This window comes from Filicampus tigris, chromosome 15 (assembly GCF_054856515.1).
Source record: "Filicampus tigris isolate MCC_2025a chromosome 15, RoL_Ftig_1.0, whole genome shotgun sequence".
NCBI lineage: Eukaryota > Metazoa > Chordata > Actinopteri > Syngnathiformes > Syngnathidae > Filicampus > Filicampus tigris.
In genome coordinates this window covers 18,406,165-18,427,537 of record NC_141231.1, presented here as the reverse complement: position 1 = coordinate 18,427,537, position 21,373 = coordinate 18,406,165, and the positions used below count along the sequence as shown (strand labels likewise).

At 43.1% G+C, this 21,373-nt stretch overlaps 1 protein-coding gene across 1 annotated transcript in view; it reads right to left on the bottom strand.

The window, feature by feature from the left end:
* The window catches only part of LOC147135830 (uncharacterized), a 65,981-nt gene that overhangs the window by 11,216 nt on the left and 33,392 nt on the right, over positions 1 to 21,373 (bottom strand). Inside the window, exons 11-32 of the mRNA XM_086053895.1 lie at positions 20,770 to 20,823; positions 20,060 to 20,104; positions 15,879 to 15,932; positions 14,585 to 14,629; positions 13,159 to 13,212; positions 12,949 to 12,993; positions 11,579 to 11,632; positions 11,382 to 11,435; positions 10,307 to 10,360; positions 10,170 to 10,223; positions 9,967 to 10,020; positions 9,850 to 9,894; positions 7,879 to 7,932; positions 7,740 to 7,784; positions 6,982 to 7,035; positions 6,828 to 6,881; positions 6,015 to 6,068; positions 5,028 to 5,081; positions 1,415 to 1,468; positions 1,270 to 1,314; positions 210 to 254; positions 61 to 114 (exon numbers count right to left, since the gene is read on the bottom strand). Coding sequence (XP_085910021.1) covers positions 61 to 114; positions 210 to 254; positions 1,270 to 1,314; positions 1,415 to 1,468; positions 5,028 to 5,081; positions 6,015 to 6,068; positions 6,828 to 6,881; positions 6,982 to 7,035; positions 7,740 to 7,784; positions 7,879 to 7,932; positions 9,850 to 9,894; positions 9,967 to 10,020; positions 10,170 to 10,223; positions 10,307 to 10,360; positions 11,382 to 11,435; positions 11,579 to 11,632; positions 12,949 to 12,993; positions 13,159 to 13,212; positions 14,585 to 14,629; positions 15,879 to 15,932; positions 20,060 to 20,104; positions 20,770 to 20,823 — 1,125 coding nt within the window. The remainder of the gene's footprint in view (positions 1 to 60; positions 115 to 209; positions 255 to 1,269; positions 1,315 to 1,414; positions 1,469 to 5,027; positions 5,082 to 6,014; positions 6,069 to 6,827; positions 6,882 to 6,981; positions 7,036 to 7,739; positions 7,785 to 7,878; positions 7,933 to 9,849; positions 9,895 to 9,966; positions 10,021 to 10,169; positions 10,224 to 10,306; positions 10,361 to 11,381; positions 11,436 to 11,578; positions 11,633 to 12,948; positions 12,994 to 13,158; positions 13,213 to 14,584; positions 14,630 to 15,878; positions 15,933 to 20,059; positions 20,105 to 20,769; positions 20,824 to 21,373) is intronic.

The following is a 21,373-nucleotide window of genomic DNA, read 5'->3' as shown; positions in this document are numbered from 1 at the left end:
AAAAAAGAAAAAGTGCAAGAATACGAGCTTGAAGCTTGAAGAAGACAGCGAGGCTCGTACCTGCTCGCCTGCGATTCCCTTGTCCCCCGGTGACCCTGATGGTCCTTGGATACCCTAGTTGTGGAAGAGTCAAAAGAATAAGAGTGTTTTCAACCCATAAAAAGGCTCACACATGCAAGTTGTTGTTCTGCAGCGTTGCGGAAACTCACAGGAAAACCTTTAGGTCCGGTTTCCCCCGACTCCCCGATTTTACCCTGGACGAAAGTCGCATAAAATTACACAACTTACAAGGAACAAACTTCAATCAAGCTTTTGTTTTTCATCAAGTGGAATTGAAAGTTAAATCTGAATGTTTATTTTTCTGAAATAGGCGGAAATTAATCTGCACACAAACTTCCCTTTATGTATGGCTGACCATTTTCTTTTGCACTGAAGCATTATAGCTATTGTGTCCGCTGATAGTGTAGTGGTACACACGCCCGAGTTGTGTGCGGGCAGCGTGGGATCGATTCCCGCTCAGTGACAGTGTCTATGTGTGCCCCGCGACTGGCTGGCGACCAGTTCGGGGTGTAGTCTGCCTTCGCCCATTGACGGCTGGGATAGGCTCCGGCAACTCCCCGCGACCCTGTATAGGATAAGCGGTTTGGAAGATGACATGACATGACATTATAGCTATTCATACTTGATAAAAAAATACCAACGCAAATGTATTTAACATGAATATTTTTCGTTTCATTTCCTCAAAGTGACGTTATCTGACAGTCTTCCATTTCTTGACAGCGAGAAAGTGAGAACAGGTGCTAATGAATATTTTAAAAATGTGTTTTAAGATTTTATACATTTACATGTGATTCACGTGTGTGGGAGGAGTATATCTGACCCAAAAAGTTGATTTATTTTTTAAAATCCGGCAGAGTGTTGAAGTGTTACATGTGAAATTGTTCATTTTACTCATATGTTTTATTTCATAATCAAATAATTCAATTGCCCACATATTTACCGAGCTAAATGACTGAATAAACACATTTTAATGAACCACTTTTGGGGAAAAATGGCAAAATGAATGCTACAAATATTACAGGTCAGGCTACAAGTTTCCGGCACTCAAGTGCCCTCTGTATTCATGCTTGTAAATCTGCGCGACCCCTCCCCAACATAACACTCGTCCATTGGCTTTTGCCCGCATTCGAAATCACTTTGACCCCTGAGGAACATCAGTCGGACAGCAAATGAAAGGAAATGTGAACGCGCCCCGGGGTGCTTTCTCACCTGGGGTCCGGGGAAGCCAAGTTTTCCTGGAGGACCGTCTGGACCCTGCAGCGAGGAGACGGAACATGATTTACGCCCCCGCCCCCATGTTGAACAGTGCATTTCCTCAATGGAGGGTGGCGTGAAGGCTCTCCGACTTCCTTACCTTCTTGCCCTCTGACCCCGTCTCTCCCGTTGGACCGTCAGGCCCCGTTGCGCCCTGAAAGCAGCACAGGAGACGCATGTGTCACTTCACCAGTAGATGTCGCTGTAAAGCAGCCAGAGGTGCATTTGCTACCTGGGCCCTCAGTGTGGACTCCATTCACCACTGCTATCATGTCACAATTATAGAAAGCATCGACACCACACAAAAACACTGACTGTAACACGTGGATCACCGGGAGCAGTTCACAATCATTCTTTATCCATCGGACATGACAAAAACATGACTTTAAACAAAATCCGTCATACTCAGTCCAGTCCAGAGATGCAGATTATGAAATGCATTCATGTGTGTCAGAGTGCTACAAATGTGTTTTTCTTGTCGAAGTTGTCTGGAACACGTTTTTTGGCAATTTTTTGGAAAATTGCATTTTCATTCATTTCAATGAAGACCGATATATTTTTTTAAAACGTTTTTTTAATATGAAAAATAGCACTTTGTAGTATTGTACTTTCTATAGACATAAAAAAAACAATCATCCAGTAATGATATCATTAGAAATAAACAGTTTGTGCATCATGATTCACTTGAACCTTGGGCATTTTTGCTATTTAGGATTATTCATGATACCCTTCCAAAAAACAAAAAGTTTAGAATAACCGATACAGTAGATGACAAATAAAGGCGGCAAAAGGGGGTTCAAACACTAAAGATTTGTTATAGTCAACTATATTGTGATGAAAGTCAAGTCAAAGTCAGTTAATTGATGATGTCATTGATTTTTTTTCAGCACACAACTGCGGTCCCAAACCAATGCCACCACTATGAATATTTGAACACGGGTGGGGATCGGAATAGCCTAACCTCAAGGAGAAAACTGCTAATCTCATCTCCCATTATTTCCGTATTCTGGGAACGGCGCCGATGTATGAAGGCTGTGTTGCCTTTTGGCATTTTAGCCCGGTGGCGGACGAAGATGGACGAGGGAAAAGTCTTTTGTGAATCGGCTGATTGGAAAATGGGATGGCAAAAACAAATACATGGGATTAGTGGTAAATCGATTTCAAGCTTTAAATGCCAATGCGGTTGACTCGTCGACGAATTGGTTCAAAGCCGAGTGGCAAAGCTATGAGACTGGCCATGCCTGTTGAAATGAAGCTCCTCCCCTCACTTCAACAGAGCTCCGTGGCACCAAAACGCCACAAGATGGCGCCAAAGCCATACTTTCACGTTAGATCCGAGCCCAAAGACAGCACAGCACGACTGTTTGCTTGCGTCGTAGCAACAGTGCCAAAATGCCGCTCATTAAAATAAGTCGCAATCGCATCCATACTGGTCAGCCCGGATCATGCACAATTATTGTACACATTTTTGTTGTGACAGCGAAAACAAAACTTGATGACGCCCAGGCGCAGTTGGGTAATTGCCCCGCAAGGCCCTGCAAGGTACCGGTACCAAGTACCGTAAGCCTATTAATATATTCTAGGTAGAAAGCCGGTTCATTAACATTCCTGTCTGGGGTACCTGCTGCATGCTGCTAGTGTTTACATAGCCTGGTTAGCCTGTGTCACAGGGGCAAATCTAGAAATATACTTCTCACAAAAAAAGTTAGGGAGACTGGGCTTTTGTTGGGAAATTTCCGGATGAACGGAAAATGCTAAACTATGACCTTTACAGGTGAACTTCATTTGACCTTTAAACTTGTGAATGCACATTTCCAAGAAGATCCATACGTGGTTCGCTCTGTTGCAACCTGGTGGTGACACGCTAAGCTCAGTTGCCACTTTCTGTCTGAACTCTGTTGATCTGTTGTTAGGTGTCGTCATGGTCTCACGATGTCAAAGTGGGAGCAGTCCGATGAAGAAGACAGTTTAAACGAAATTGAAGCAGGAAATGTATTGGGCCATTGATGAATCAAACACCTGCTGTGATTTTTTTCCATTCCGCTTCCTTGTTATGAGTTGGATATGGTTCATATCAGCACATTTGGTCACAAATGAAACATTGATTAAACATGTCATCAATGCAAATTTAACGTGGACAATCCAACTGAGCATGTAGTGACAAAGCTATCTCTTGTCAAATGTGGGCTGAATGAGCCTTTGCTATGTGAACGCACCGCGAGAGACTGACTGTCAAACCAATTTCAATCTGGATCAGATTCAGACCAGAGCAAATTTTTAGCTGTGCAAATATAAGATGGAACATTTCATTTCACATGCTAGTATGCCACCATCTCTGTCAAATCCAACCAGATTTGAATGAGGTCTAATATGTCAATGCAAGCCAGAAAGTCTAATGCCAAACGGGGCTGAATCCAGATCTAATTGATAATCCCATTTAACTTGCTCAGAGGCTCAATCAGGTGATACCCGGCTTTCGTTTGTTATATAATCCTATTTCAGCAAAAAAGGAATTTGAATCCACGCGAGTTGTGCATCTGAAATATTCCAAACAATTTTGTAGATGACAAATGATGAGGGCTTGTCTAGGGTCTCGTTTTACATGTCTGTGGTTCAAATTCCCACGTGATTGCAAAATTTGGGTCCCCCCCCGTCCAAGTTGAGTACAGTAGCTTGCGTGTGTGAGCTGTTGGGCGCGTGCCGAGCGGCGTATGAGAGAATCCATCACTCATTGCCGATTTACACGCCGCATCGTGTAGTAGTCGTTTTTGGCATGTGACACTCTTGTGAGAATTGCTAGCCTGTCTGGAACTCTGCCGAGCAGTCATAACGATCAGCGACTTCTAAAGAAAAAAAAAAAAGATGTCTCTCTCCGTATTTTTAAGACAGTGGTCATGAAACACATCATTTGCCTACATGACATTAGGTGTCATATATGTAACTTGGATATGTGCATCCACTACTCTACTAATGTTCACTTATTACGGCCTCATGGCTCAAAAACGAGAAGAGAGATCCAGGCAGGTCTGAATTTAGAGTTGCGCGCCTTCGGTGTAGTGCCATGTTGCGCCACAACATGCAGAATAGTTCAAAGCAAGAAGAAGTGGTCGAGACGGTCCCCAACTAAGCTTCAAATGGTCATTGCTCCCACGGAACAGAGAGAATAATAATTATAATGTGAGTATTGCTATATGCTCTGATTGTATGTGTTGCTGCTCCATGTGTGTTAAAGTAGCAGTTGTTTAAAGGTTTATGATTACCGTTACGTCTATGCTAATTTCCGTTAGCCTTTCAAAGGCGTTTTGCATGATATGCTAGTATTAAGATAACCGACTTTTGTTCAATGAAATTATCGACTGAAATTGTTTTCTGTCAGTCTTACAGTAAACGTCAACTGGAGAATTGTGCAAGTCAGAGAGTCTTAGTCTTTAATTTCTTCAAAGTGATGCTTTAGGATAATCTCCCATTTCTTCACAGCAAAAGCATGAGCAGGACTACCAGTACTTGAAAAAAGTGTTTCAAAAAGTTTGTGTTTCAAGCATGTGCAATGTGTAAAAAAAAAAAGAAAAATGTATTACATGTCTGGGAGGAGTAAAACAAACATTTGAACATTTTGAACAAGAATGAAGACATTCAAACTCAGTTAACAATTTTCAAATTCGAGGTGGGACGATCCAAATTTAGCAGGAAAAAAAAGCGTAAATGGAACGAACCCGCAAGCCCTTGGTTCCTCTGCTACCTGCGGGCCCTGCCGCCCCAGGGGGTCCCTGAAAAACAAAAAAGAAAAAAAAAAGAGAATAAGCGGAAGAAAGACAAAACAAAGGTTCACATTGACACAGCAAAGAGACCCCCCTGCATGCTAACCCTGAGGCACGAAGGGAAGCGGGCAAGGGTGGGGGGGGGGTCAGCAACGTGACCTCGAGGTTTGTTGTTAGATGTGTCACTCACACCAATTAAACGACCATGCGGTGGAATCCCGCCCCGCTGCGCACCCCCTGCTCTGTGTTTATATTTGCTTTGGTGGCTCGGTGACCTCCCGCCGCAGCCGACGCTTGCTCGGTCCGAGTTGGCCTGAGCCAAGGCCACGGCGATGAGGGCTTTTGGGGGGGCTTCTAATTGCTTGTACCGGTAGGTGTTTTGATTTGGAGTGACAGGAGTGTAATGCGGGTTCAGCGGGAGGCCGCCTGATCATGTTTGGCGGCAGAGCATCACGAAAGACTTTCTTGGGAGCGAGTGGACAAATGGAAACGGCAATTTCCTGCGTCGCTTTACAGCTATTAGCCGGCCTCTGGTTCTGATCCAATTGTACTAGAAGTCAAACTGAAATGAAATAACACTATAGAAATCCTTTTATGGATTTTCTATATCCATAATTTGGGTCTCTGTACTAGTTCGCTCTTTGACGTTTCAGCATAGTAGTACATTGATTAGGGTGCACTAATAGGAGGACTGTCTTACAGTAAGACAGTCATTCTAATTGTCCTTTTTTTTTCATTTCACTTTAAAGTAGGCCTACAGTGCATATGTTTTAACTTTTATTTAAGTACAATTTTGATTTAACTTACTAAACTACTGTCCTTCAAGTAAGGACAAAGAGCGTACTAGTACATTAAGTTAAGGCCCTTGTATGTGAAGCATATGCTATAAGCGCACAAACAGATTTCCATAGCAACAGAATTAGCAAACAGGTGACGACTTACTGGTCTTCCTAGTGGTCCCGAAGGCCCGGTCTCCCCTGGTGTCCCTGGGTGACCCTGCACACAAATAAATTGATGGCATCAGCGGTTATCCAGTACAACAGCCGGCAAGCTAGCTAGCTAGCTAGCTTGTGGCTAGCACCTCTCGTCGCATCCTGGAAAGCCCCACAATGACATGAGATTTTAGCCAGGGCAAGGAGGCTTAAAGCTGATATATTGAGGTGTCTCAAACATGTAGGGATATGTAGCTATAAGAAAGACGGTAGATGAAATAGCAGTCAGTCTTCAGCGCGATGTGGTTTCGCAAATAAACAGCTTGAAGCAAACGCTCTAAACCTCTTTTTTGGAAAGCTGTGCCAGCAAGAGCAAAATGAGGCACTAAAGGGTATACTTTAAAAAGTGTCTTTTAATACATTGTAAATGTGTTTAAAGTACTACATACTGTGGATTTTCCCTTATTATGTGCAGATTTGGAATTTACTGCATGTTGAAGTGTCCACTTGTAGGACGAGTGCACAGGTGGCACATCCGTTTTTCTTGAGGAAATCCTTGTTGGCCTTTTCCAATGAACACTTCCTACTTGCATGAATAGAACCCATGAGGGAAAGTCATTGGAAGTGATCAGTCACGGTTGCTTGAGAGTTTTCCAACAACCGGATCGGAGAGCTTTTGAGAGGACATGGTCCAATGTCTTCCGACTTCCTCATCAAAAACATCAAGGTCTCGTATTCCCATGGGAATAGCCCGCACATTTGAATTGAGGGTCCCCGATGAGCATGAAGCTCCCCCGAAACAAAATTCATCTTTGTGACTTACATCCGAGCCTTTCTCTCCAGGTGGTCCGGGAAGACCCATCGTGCCTCGGTCCCCCTAAGAACACAAAAGCGTAGCAGCGTTCAGGTCTAGAGGGGAAAAAGCCGCCCTTGTTAAGGGCGGTGTTGTTTTTCTAGGAATCCGCACGGAAAGTTACCTTCTCTCCTGCCATGCCAACCTCGCCCACAGGCCCGATGAAACCCACCAAGCCCTGAAACAAACAGTCGCTTTGGTCAAAAATAGCCCAAGGATCAAGAATTACGAGGACCAATTTCGGCGCTGTTGGGATCAGTCCAGTCGGCTTTGAGGGGACTGTCCTGGTCTTGCCAATGAAATGACAAAACATTTCCCTAATTATGTAATTTGACACAAATGTGTCACTATCATTTTCAATCAATTAAAAAGTCTTTTTTTTGTTTTTTTTCGGATCAAGCATAAGACCTTGTTGGATTTTTCTACACTGCTTCTACACTGCTAATTTGTTGAAATGTTTTGTTTATTTTTAATAAACATTATGCCGCTCCCTTTGGTCTGCATGCCATGGCCACCTGGGGGCAGCATAAAACATGTGGTTATACTGTACATGGAGATGATCTCAGGTCCTACATCAGCCCCATTAAGATTAGTCCATCTTCACAGAAGATAAATAATATATGCCTGTGAGTATTGTTACAGTGTCTGTCTACATTTTGTGTTTGAATATCCATTGTTTGAAGGGTCAATATTCAATGTTGGTTTTGTTGGCCCGTCTATGGTGTTTTGCATTGTTTATTAGCATTGAGCTAAAGACATTTGGGGTTGTTTTAAATGCACAACAGTTAATTCTCTTTGTTTTATGCTTAGTTTCAGGTCACATTAAGCGAATGGCCAATAGGGCTACAAATGAAAGAGGTGCAGTCGGGCAAAGTTTCTTACCCTTTCTCCCATGGTGCCAACTTTTCCTGTGATGCCAGTCTCTCCCTGTACAACGCAAACACACACGTGAAACACATGCAAAGACCCGTTGAAAACGTTTTGCTTTTTTGCTTGGAAACCACAACGCAAAAGTTCACACCTTCACTCCTTCAGGCCCGACCTTCCCGGGGAATCCTTTTCTGCCCAGTCGACCCTAAACGGGACACAACATTAAGCGTCTCGGCACATTCCCGGTAGAAATAAACACAAAAGGGCGCTGCATCACTGCCGCTGACAGCTTGCGGTAAGTCGGCAGATGTTGCCGTCTGCGCAGGTACGGTGGCCCCGTCTCGCTCTTGGCACCATGTGAAGGTGTTTTTGCCGACTGTTATGTTCCTGACAATCATTCCTGAGGTTAAGAGGGGAACTAAGTGCTTTTTTACCAGCCGTAACTCTTTTGAATGAAATGACTCAGGGATTCCAGCTGCTCTTGAGTCATGACATATTTAATTCAACCCCCCCAGAGCACACAGTCAATAAAAAAAAATAAATAAATAAAAAAAAAAGATTCGGTGTCATAACCTACTCGACTGGAGTAAACCTAACAAAGAAAAAAACAAAAAAAACAGCTGCCCAATGAGGTGTGTGAGAAGTCGTCCAGCCTTTATTGGACACAGCCGATGTCCAGTTTGAGGTCCATGTTCTATTACACTCTTTTTCCTGACTAGTAAGACAATTCAGTGCACTCGTAGAACGACTGTTTTTTTTTTTTTTTCTTCACTGCGAGTGCCACTTTTGCCCCATTAGTACAACATGAAGCTGGATAGCAGCAATATCAATTTATTCCACTCACGAGTAGAACAACTATGACAGTGTCTTACTTGTCAAATTTGTTTCACGGCTGTAGGACATTTCGACACACTAGTTGGAAAACTCTTACTGGTGAGGCAAAACTGTGCATTAGTTGAAATTTACATCCGACTAGTACTATCAGTTTTGAATCAGAATTGAGTATAATGTCACTAGTAGTACTAGTGCACAATTTTGCTACCATCACGCCAAATTATCCAACTTGTGAGGACGAGTGGATAATATGGCGTAATAGTAGTGGGCCAACTGGTAGACTAAAAAGTGGCACTAGTAGCAGAAGAAAAAAAATACTTCTAAGGCAGGCATTCCACTAGTATTTTTTTAATGACAGTTCAGCTTTACTGAACTTTAAGTAGAGTTCAGTTCATCTTTGGGAACTGTTTGTTTTGAAACATTTATTTAGTTTTCATTTAAATTATGTTCAATGCATTTGAAGTGAATCGCCGTTGAAGAACAGGATAGCAAAGATTAAGCATTAGGAGCATTTATTTGATATTCAGCATAAATACACGGATCTTACGCTGGATATCAAGGATATCGAATAAATGCTGAAGCGGCCTCTCATTGAGGTGGAGAAGTGGGACTTGTGCCACCTGGACAAAGATCACTCGAGCCGTCTACCGCTTCCCCCATCACAAAGAAGACCGAGGGGGGTCCGACCCGGATGAATCAGTAGGGGTCGGGGTGTTGGTAGCTTAAGTGAAAAACGCAGGATGTAAAAAGGACAAAAAAAAAAAGGAACAAGCCCATCTGGGGTCAACAAAGCAACTGACTCAGGGAAAATCCAAGAAAAGGCATTTTTCCAAGTCCACTTTGGCACTCGGTAGTCTTCTCTCTCTCGTCCGTTAACATCCTGCAGCCTTTTTACGCTTGCTATAAATCTCCACAGTCAACGATGTAGTGAAAGTTATCACCCCCTTGTGTCCAAAACAGGCGATCGTAAGTTCTTGAAATTGAAATCGACTGCACTATACAAATACAATATATAAGAGTGGATGGGGAAAAAAACCTGTGTTGTACTATATAAGATGATGTGATATAATAAAGGCAAAGAGTAGGGCTACCAAACTCGATTCACTCTCGATTTCTGTGACCGATGGTCCAAAACTATCACCGGGCCGGAAAAAACACCAACAAGGGCCGACTCGTACCAGACTGTCCGGACCCGTTCAAAAAGAACAACAAGGTTTCCGATGCTAACTAGACAATTGTTCGTCCAAAGAACAGGTACGAAGAGTAAAGTGACGAGATCACAGCTCACCTCAAATCCTGTCGGTCCCGGAGGCCCGATCGGGCCCTCATCTCCCTGGAAAAAGATCATTTTTTTGTCTTTGGCTGTGAATCTCTTTTGAAAACTGCTGTTGCTGACATGCCTTACCTCCAAGCCAGGTAAGCCCTGTGGCCCCGGTAAACCTCTGGTGCCTAGCTTTCCCTTAGTGTGAAAAACAATAAGCATGGTTACATAAACACCACCCTGCTCATTGGGCTTTTGTGTGAAATTTCAGGATGAACCTGAAATGCAAGACAACCTTCATAGGTGCATTTCTCTAGTCACAATCTACACATGATGGTCTTTCTTACCTTTGGTCCTTCAAGGCCATTCTCGCCGGGTGGTCCCATGTCGCCAGGGAAACCCTGTCAAGGTTCAATTCAGCTGGGTCAGAATTCTGCTTAGGTAGCGGCCACATATGGGCAATGCACTGTGGGCAAACACGCACCTCGGGGCCTAATGGTCCTGGTGCGCCATCGGGACCTTTGTCGCCCACACTGCCCTGGAAAAGGGGGAAAAGCATTCGAGTTAATGACCGGATCCGACCACAACAACATCAAGGGTCTTTGTCGTCTCCAGTACGCTTTCTCTGATCCAAATCAATTGATGAGGGTCCGATTCACCTTGGTTTGGTTTGCATTCACATAGCGACAAATCCAGGACATGCAAAATGTTGTTTCGAGGCAAACTGGTACTATTCATTTTTCAGTTACCACAATCAGGAGTTTGCCTGAAACTGTACCATGACGGTCTTGGACTGACTGATTGGGTCTGACATTTTTGATGCATTCGCACCTGACCATACGCATTGTATCATTGGGGAAATGAGCTGGAGTTCATTTTAAACAGGCAAAATAAAGGCGCTAGTGTGGAAGCATCAAAGGTCGGATCGCCTACCACAATGGAACAGTGGAAGTCTTCTTGGAAGTCTACCATAAAGTTCTTCAATTGGCGGAATTGGTCTGACACTAGACCGAATGAATCGCAGAAATGGGGAAAACAAGCTAGACTTTGTTTTAACTGACAAAAAGAAGCGTGCCAGCATGAAAGCACGAGTGGACCGAGCAACAATCCGACAATCAAACTGATTCAGAGTCCGTGTGGAAGTCCACCAAGATGACATGGAACGAGCTGACTTGGTCCGAGTTTGAATACTGTGTTCACGCCCGACCAAACGAATCGTATCAATGGGGAAAATTAGCTAGAGTTTGTTATAATGGGGGGGAAAAAAAGAGCGGCAGTAGCACTGGCGGTCAGATGGCTTACCACATCCAAACTACGCCAGGGTTTGTTTGGAACTCTACAATGATGGTCTCGAACTAGCTGATTCGGTCCGAGTTACATTACGGCGTTCACACCAGACGTGGTGAATAGTACTACAAATACTCAAATTCGATTTAAAAAGAAGAGCCATTAGTCGCATTTAACTTTGATGACGATGCCCCAGCTTTGACTGAATTTAAGCCACCAACTGTCTCTGAGTCTTTGGTCATGAATATAGTAATCCAAAATCCCAAACTAACCTGGGGTCCTGGTTTCCCACGGGGGCCAGGCGGTCCTGAAGCGCCCTGAATGCCCTGTAGAAAAAAAATGGAAAGACAAGCTAGTTAAGACAAGGAGGTATGTCCGTGGGATCTTGCTTGGACACCAGGGGTTGCGATCAAATGATTCGAACGATTTGCAGTAGACAAAGTACAAATAAATAACTTGAAAGGCTTGCCTTGTCTCCTTTGAACCCTATCTCGCCTTGCTCGCCGGGAAGCCCGATGTCACCCTGATGAGATCAAGAGAATCAGGATGATGGATGAGGTTCAGACCCAAAGTGACATGAAGAACATTTGGTGTACGATTGACTGGTTTTGTAGCACAACACTCACACAGTGCGTACGGTCTTTCTGTGTCATCGGCTTGCCTCTCATCTGAACCTCAATCTCATACGTGGTCCAATAACACTTAAGTACACCGCTTATTTCGGTCTTGTACGAAGATGTGGATTTAACGGAATTACATGCTCCTGGACGCTTGCACCAAGCGTTGCTGTTTGTTTAGGGCAGGGGTGTCAAACTCATTTTGGTCGCGGGCCACATGGTAGTTATGGTTTCCCTCGAAGGGCCATTATGACTGAAAACCATATAATTGTATAATCACCTCATCATATTATTACATATACACGACTGCCCCTGCATTTAATTATTGCAAACACTGTGTATTTTTAACAACAAATTGAATTTGAAATTAGAAGTCATGGAAAATAGTGGTAAGTATTGTACAATTTATGTTAAGAGGGGATTTTGGTGAACGAGCTCTTCAAATGATGAGGCGGCCGGGTCTGGCACCTTTGGGCCATGGGTTAGGCCACAGGCGTCAAACCCAAGGCCCGGGGGCCATATCTGGCCCGAGGCGTCATTTTATGCGGCCTGCCAAACCAAATTAGATGCATCGACTTCATGTTTCTTGCTAAAATACCCAAATTGCCATCTTTTTTAAAAATGTCGAGATGTTGTAAGCTGTAGCTGAAATGCGCTATATGAATAAAATTGATATGTATTGTATTGGATTGTATTTAGTGTAGTGCCACATTGTGCCACAACGTGCAGCACTGAGCACTGCCGGAAGATGAGCAGTGTTAAATAAAACAAGGAGAAGAGGCAGAGAAGGTCCGAAGTGAAACTCCAGTGAGAGTCATTGTTAATGTCAGAGCAGAGAATATATTCCTGCGAGTATTGTTGTTTGCTTTGTGTGTGTTTAAAGAAGCATCTGTTTGAAGGTTTATAATTACCGTAACTCATGCTAATTTCTGTTAGCCTGTCTGAAGCGTTTCTCATTATGTTAGCATTAAACTACCGTGAGATGAAATTGAATGTTTATGTGTCCATGTTCTGTAAACTTCAACTGGGAGTGACAAATAAACACAACAACTCCTTTCTCACAGTGATGTTGGACGATAGTATGTAGTAAATGGTAGACAATGTCATGACTTCAAAGCATTTGGGTATTATCTGCTTATTAGAAGTTTGCATGTAGTTGAGGGGCTTGGGGAGGGGGATCTAGTGAAAGCATCACATGCAATAACAGGAATATTCAGATCACCTTATCACCTTTCAGTCCTGGTTCTCCTGGATTTCCGGGCACCCCCTGGAAGAAACACCAAGCCATGAGTTGACAATCCTTGTGCTTTTTTCCCCTTTTGTTTTAAACACATGTACATATATATCAAGCCTAATATAGCAGGCAGTCCAAACGAGTAGAATGAAAGTAAAGGCTGCCAAGAATTTCTAATCAGGATGTAGTGAGGATTACCTTCAGTCCATTGGGTCCAGGAAGGCCCATCTCGCCAACAGGTCCCATGTCACCCTGTCACCAACAGACGGGACGAATATATTCATGGCTACATAGTTTCAAGGGAATAATAACACGACATAACAGTCATGTTATCTGTAGATAGCTAGCTAGCTGGGGAGCTAGCTGGGGAGCTAGCTGGGGAGCTAGCTGGGGAGCTAGCAGGGGAGCTAGCAGGGGAGCTAGCAGGGGAGCTAGCAGGGGAGCTAGCAGGGGAGCTAGCTGGGGAGCTAGATTTTCTTCAAATAAAGATTAGATGTTGAATTTCGGCATGTCAGGTCGATTATGAGAGGGAGAAATGTCAATATGTTGGAAGTCGGACACGTTGAGGAGGCAAGCAAAGTATGTATGGTATAAACAGAATGTGTCACCATAAGTGGTTGAAGATGTGATTGTGAAAAAGATGAAGCAGTTCATGGAGTAAACGATCAGAGTCATGTAAAAACCTAGTGACGTTCCCGTTCTCAGCACATTTCTTACTTATAGTTATATATCTGCAAATAAAGTATTTGCCATTTGCCCTTTCTCAGTTTGGCTTTTGTAAAGCTTGAGGTGTCACAAAAGCGAGTTATTAGCGTCAAAGTCACAAATCGGCTTGACCTGATTCTTTTCACAAAAGGCTCCTTTTCTCCACTTTTTGCTTAGAAACTGATGTTATACTGCTGTGTACTAAAGAATGGAAAAAGCCAGAAACAATCTTTTTTCTGGTGAGAGAAGCGAGTCTACACTTTCTTACTGTTGGTTCGCTGCTTCACTTGTCATAGAACACAATATTCTGTGGGTATTGAAAGATCAGTCAAAATAGTACAGTAGTTAACTCCCCTTGTATGGCTGTAAAGCATGTTAAAATGCTGCTGTAAAGTTCATGGAGGGATATATATATTTTTTTTTAGCGTACACGTTTTTTTTTGTGTGTTTGTTTTGCATTTTTACATTTAAATGTGCAACCCTTGTCTGGCCACACGAATGTCGCAGTGGACAAAAAGTGCTGGAAACAGAGCTATAATCACGCTCCTCCAATTACAGGCCTGCTGCCACCACCGGGGGCCCAGAATAAACCGGGAGGAGCGACTGGTCGCGGGTGAAGACGGGACGCGACAAGAGATGATCACACACTATTATGTGGCTATTGGTGTGTGTGTGTGTGTGTGTGTGTGTGTGTGTGTGGGCGGGTGCCTTAAAAAAAGATTTGCAACCTGCTAAAATGTGTTTGATGGACTATTAATTCAAAGTATTTTCATTTTTAATTAGAAGTGTGCTCGCTTCCACTATTTTCAGCGGCTGTAAACCTACCAAAGAAAAGTGTCAGCTTCTACTCACGCAGGCATTTTCTGTTTCAATTCAAATCCAGCATTTTCGGGACAGACACACAAAAAGGACTACTCACAATTAATCCGAGAACTCCATTTGGACCGGGGGCTCCCATCTGGCCCTGGACACACAGAAGGAAGCAAGTGAGGCGAAGAGTGAAGGAGCGCTTTTCTGGGGTTATTTCCTCATGTTTTTTTTTTTTAAACAAACATGCTGAGAATAGTGGCTCAGTGTTCAGGGATGCTTATGAGAGGTGGATTTGTGTTTGTGAGAGGAGCCGGAGCGGTAAACTCCCTAAACAGCGCTTCCGCTAAACTCTGCAGCTATCTTTTGTCTTTTTTTCCCCCTGCTGGTGCTTGACATTTCAACCTTTATGTGTCAAGTTTTTACAAATAATATGTATGATTTTTGTTCAAACAGGGTATGCCAACATCAAATGGGGAAGATGTTCTGTTTTGGCACTGTTGTCACTCTTTGTTGTTGAAAAGTAACTCTCCAATTTAAAACAGTCATCAAAATTATTCGTTTTTGTTTTTTAAATGTGTTCTTTAATATAAGAGAATGTTATTTGACTGGACCCACAATACTTTCCAAAGTCATCCTACATCGTTACTCTTAGTGTCATAAATTAAAAACACACACACAAGATAGATAAAAATACAATAAATGAATTAATATTACAAGCATTCTAAAAGAGGGCCTTACTTTACAAACATCCTGTAGTTATTGAGAAGCAAACAAAAAGCAATAAGGGGGGCAAAAAATGCATTTCCCTCTGCTTTAGTTAGAGATTAAATTCTCATTCATTAAAGCACTTTTTTTTTAATGAAATCAATGCTTTAGTTGTACTTTTAAAATAGGGACTTTTCAATAAGCTGTTGAGAACCAAATAAAAAGCAGGAATATTAGGAATAGTAGGAATAGTATTTCACTCAATTCATGTTGGAGATGAAATAAATGTGACCAATTTTTTTTTACAATAAATAAATGATTATAAAAGCATTCTTTTAAGGTTTATTAAACAGGGAGTCACTATTTAATCACCCTCAACTGTGGTTTAGCGTATTAGCATTGTTAGCATGGAGCTAACAAAAAAAAAGTATGAAGAGGCTGAAATGAGGTATTATGACAGGAAATGAATATATACAGCTCTGAAAAAAATATGAGACATAAAAAAAGCCCCACCGCATTTTTTTTTCTCTCCATTTTTTGTTTAAATCACAGTACTTGTATTCAGGGGTCATGTTGTCAGTAGTTACGATACACTTTTGGAAAGAAAGCGTTCCCCATTGGTTACATTTGTGCGCCATGGATGAGGTGAAAGTGAAATAGTGCTGTTTGCATTCCGCAGGTGTGAGCGTGTGACCTACTGGTTCTCCGTCAGCTCCTGGTGGTCCTCGCTCTCCAAAGTCGCCCGGAAAGCCCTAAACCACACACAGAGATGATGGATGCACACAAACAGCGCCACTCAAACTCATTTGTCTCCATGTTCTGCTTGAGCAAACCATTTCTTAAGCACCAATGGGCAACCGAAACGCATGCCGAACTATAAATAACATTTTAAACGCATTATTTGTTGGCAGCCCAGCATGAGATTTGGGGCGACAACTGTTCCCAACTTGTCAAAGACTGAGATGCCTTCAGTGTTTCCCAGCCACAATGTATCTTTGTTCATCTATCAATGCCCGAAACATATAGCGATAGGCAGAAGAATGAAATGCTCTTCCACTAGAAGTGTTGTAAAACTCCGCCTTTTCCTCACTCTGCGGCATCTGTGCGGCATTATGTCACCTCAAGATTGAAAGTTTGGTTGTTTCTTTTAGACAATAACAAGGGAAAATGCTTCGGTTAGATATGTTTGAGTAAGTCTGTTTTGTTAAAAAAAATGAACCTTCGTAATGCTTCGATGCAGACGGAACTGGTCCGCAAAGAAAGGTAAGTGCGTGCAGATTCATTTTTGCCTATTAAACTGCTTGGTCAGCTCATTGTTTTGTTTATCGCATTCCTCATGGCTCTAACAACTTTCAGAACGAGTTTTGGGAGGATATTAGGCTTTTGGGTGAAATTTCAGAAAAATTCACTTTTCAGGTGAACTTGATTTGACCTTCTCTAAACTTTTTATGTCCAACTCGCCGATGTTTCTGTTCAAATAGGTATGACAGCAAGTGACTAGACAATTTTAGGAATTTACCATTCATTTTGTATCGAAATGAACAACAGTCATGACAACCCAACCAGATATTATCCGGCAAAAACGTACACAAATGGGATTCGAAATGAAACCGGTAAAGCATCCTAACTGGATGCGTACAAAGGTTTAGCGAGCAAGCGTCTACATTTGACGAGATGGGAACAACAACGTCTAACAAAGGCAACAACGTTTGTCATTCATGGAGAGTTGGCCTTCTGATCACACGCTCAATCCCAACATTCACCTTTGTCCCCAAAGTAACCTAGTCTCTCCCATATTTGGAGCAATGCATGAATATTAAAGCAGGGTGAGAAAAAAAACAAAAAACCAACAAAGCGCTGTTACGTGATCATGAGCGCTGCCAAGCTCACATTAGATAAGTCGAGTCATCTGAAATATGCAAGGTAAGAGCATAACGGCCCCGTTTAAGTTGATTATACATTTTCGACAAGCCAGGCCAGCTGCCACGGCATTACTGTATCCATTTAGCGCTAAATGCAGGCTAATCTCGGCCACGCTCGATGCAAAGTGAAACCGCGCAGGCTCGAGAGCACAATGCCTTCTAAGACCAGAACGTCCAGAAAGGCTCATTATGGCCGAGCGAGGCTATTCTGAACCTCGCGCATTGTTCGGAAAATGCTAATTACCGTCAATAGTCGCGAAAAGTGGCAGGTCTTTGCAACAAAAGAGGACGGTTTGGAACTTATCTAAACCCCGACGACAAGGTTGTCCAGGATGCGCAAGTGTCAATATAGCATCCAAGCTCAAGGCGCATTCACTTTGTACAGCGCTTCTCCTCACGCAGAGCGCAGAGAGACAAACAAGCATTCACACTAACGTTATTTATGCACAAGTTTGGCCTTCTCCTAACCGTGCTGCAGGGCCATCCAAGTTCAGTTCTGATTACTATTAAATAGTGCAACGCTGCAAGAAAAAAAAAAAATGAGAATTCATCATTCATGAGCTTTGTTGTTTGATGTTTTGGGCGGCAAAGTGGTTTGCTGGTTTGGCGTCACACAACGCATTTGACGGGACTTATACGGTACCTATCCTGCGTTAACTAGCTGAATAAATCACCTATAAAATTATTTCATCAGCGTCATCTTGTGGCATCCAAGTGCCAAGAAACGATGTTGAAGTAAAGAGAGAGGCTTGGCTTTGTCAGGCCTTAACTGTGTCTAATTTTTAAAAAAGTGCTTTGGAGCCATCCTCTGGCATCTATAGGCAGCTATAAGCCACTTTATTGTGTGAGTTAACGGTACTTGAATGGAAAAATGTTATGCAACCATGCCTGAATGATCTCTTGTCCTCTTTTTGTGTATTTGAGAGCGTTCCAACAACGTATCAATGCCATGTCAGCATTAATGGCCGTTGTACAGACTAAAGAGCGTCGCGCATTTGGACCGGAGTGGATGACGCATGGAGCTCACCCACAAAAAAGATGACTCACGTCGCTGTCACCAGCGCTGTAAAAGACAAATGTGAGGCGGAAAAAAAAAAAGAAGACCATTCCAAGTACAGCACTTGAAACTATTAGTTGAACACGGTCCAGCGGGATTAAGTGCATCTCTGCTTTTACAGCCAGTCAGCAGACAAGCCCGTCAAAAGTGGGTCAGAGATTGACTTGGATGTTGTGCAACCGTCTATCCAAGATGACAGGCACAAGGACTGCGCTGATGTTTTGGAAACACGATTTTGGAACGCTGGGGGTAGGTACAGTATTTGTACCAGTGGTGTAACAAACACTTTGTTACTGTAGTGAAGTACATTTTTCAGGTATCTTTATTTGAAATGGAGTAATTTTTTTTCGAAAAATATCAGCCTTAATGCGGGAATAAGAAAGCAGTCCATGTTCCTCTCTCATTCTGATGTTGTAATATTTCTTTTCTGCGAAACAAGGCTAGCGATGTCAGTGGTCAGCGACGCCAGTAGCATGAGGCATGAGATAACTGCCTGGTCATGCGGAGAAATAGGAAACGTTTCTTAGAGGTGGTATTTGGACTGTCTGCTTGTATGAACGTTTTGATGAAACGCTCTCGTTATTGTCAAAGTGCTTCTCCTGTTTTTTTGTCTACGTAAGGGTGAATCGTCACAGCAGGGGCGGAGCCATGGGTGGGCCTGATCTGTCTAAATCTGATCTGAACTCCACATTATTCAGTTTGTCATTTTATTTGAATATACGATATGTCGGGACGGGATTGTGCTCAGTGAGGGAAATATTCAGGCTGATTTTTCTTTTTGTTTGTCAATTAGCAATGTTAGCAAAGCTATGTGAAGTTTTTTTGCATAAAAAATATTTTGTGTGCAGATACGTTTTTTTGTCATTTTGCCATGTTATCAAAAATGACTATTATGTATGTAATTATGCAGTGAAAAAAAAGACATTTGTACTGACGTACATCTAAGTAGTAAATTTAAGGGCCTGTACATTTTTTTTGTTTGACTTTTACAGTGGACACCTGCTAGTAGTAGGGGATAGGGACTAACCCCTCTACAAATTGCGAGTAGTCGTGAATAATTGTCACTCCCCTGTATTTGCCATGAAAAGATGAAAACAAAAGAGAGACAGTGAATAAGCGAATAAGGGTTAAAAAAAAAAAGCCGATATGTACCATACAACAAATCAATCAAGCTCCACTTATAAGATCAGCTCAAATTAAGCTGTCTTACATTGATCCTATGAGGGTAACGCCATCAAAATAGAAGCAAGAGGCACCATTTTTGGCAAATGTTGACATCTCAAGTACTATTCTAGATGCACCAAATTTCGACAGGATCCAAATAAAAATGTGACCAGAGTTCTACTCGCAAAACCAAATCTGCACACTGCGGGCTGGGGCGATTGCGGGTCAAAAAGGAAGCTCACAAGTGGATACGTTTTGCTGCATAAATGCCCCATTTCACGTAAACATCTGCTGAATGGTCTGACGGCGCGTGTTTAAGGGTTCGAAACCTTTTGAAAGCCGCTGTCAAAGTGATCTATCTGAGACACACACACACACACACACACACACACAGAGAGCGAAAGCCACGGCTTCCTCCAGACGGCCTGGAGCCCCTTTACTCCCAACAAAAGCCTTTTTCTTGTTCAAGCCCGACCCTGACGTGCGGCTGCTGGGACTCGACCCCAGTTAACCCCCCTGACAGGCCTGGAAACACTGAGCCGGCTGGAACAATGACGTAACGCGCAGACTTTGTACCTTTCGCCGCACAACCAAAGCTCTCAATACCGCAGAAATCCCAGGAAGATTACAACTGAATGCGGCTTGACACGTGTGACCGTCTGCCAACTCGCCCAAGCACATTTGCACATACATGTACTACACATTGTCTGTAAAGTATGTTGAGACAAAACTTTACCGGCCTACCCATCTTGCCCCTCTTGCCTGGTTCGCCTGGAATGCCCTGAAAAAGAGAGACAAAAGACGGCGGGTGAAAGAAGAAGAAACAAAAAGACAACAATAAAGGAAAAGGCTAGAAAAACAGTCGACAGATTCAGTGCTTCCTTACTGCACTTAAAGAGGAAATCAATCCAAACGTATTTTTTTCAAGAATATGTTTTCTACGCAAGCCCACTAGTTGAAACAAAGCATTCTGATAAATGTTGCGTTTGTGGAATAAGTGTTATTCCACCCGTTTTTTTTCCATTTCTGGGGATGGCTATTTTTAATGGTACGTACCTTGGTGTTAAATTCCCGGTTCGGTTCACATTGGGTACGGTGAGCTAAGGTCGGTTTGTGTTAATCAAATCAACGACTTTTTCAAAGCTGGAATCTTTTCTTTTTTGGGAAAGTGCAACTGCAACATCTTTGTCTTAGGGATTGACTCTGCACGCACCACTTCCGCCTTTGTTTCAACAAGTTTAAATGTGTCCACAGCACGTGGAAGTGGCAAAACTGTTTCAAATCAGTTCTTTCAACCTGTTCTCTTTACCTTGCAGATTTTCACCCATCGTGGGTGAGGCAATGTATTCTCTGCTATAAGCGGGGGTTCACTATAAATATTTGTGGTTCTTTTTTTTGTAATTAAAACCATCAGACACCGTCAAGAAGACAATGGCAAGCACTCACTCTTTCTCCGTCAGGCCCAGGGAGGCCAAAAAGCCCGGGGATTCCGATGAAACCCTGCAGCAGAGGAGAGCAAAGGAGGAGAGAGACAGAACGAGAGAGCGGAGATATCGAGTGAGTTACTTGGACAAAACAAATGCAACGGAAGCTTCCATCCGATTGGCTCCGGAGGCTTGCTATTCGGGGCTCCTGCACGGTTAAGGGAGGGCCTCCGTGAAGAACCAAGCCATGAGGCAAGTGTATATGCCCATGGACTGCATGGTGCTGGCTTCCACGATGTAGTCCAAGGGCACATACCCTCACGCCAGGGATCTCTGAAGACGGCCCGGATGTGGCACTGCGCAAGAGGAAAGAGAAACAAACACCACAACACAAACACAGCGGAGAACGACGTGTGGTTAGTAGGCACGGGCCGCTTGCCGGTTTCAAGGTGTGCTGCGGTTCTATTACGGCACTGTTTCAAAACAGCTAAAGCTTTTCGCCATGAGCTGTTTTTTTGGGGTTTTTTTGTGGGTCGGCGGGGAGTCGTCGGTGCCGGCAAAGTGACACCACAGAGGAAGGACATGCAAAATGCGCTGACAAATTCATTTCTAGAGAATATTTGTAT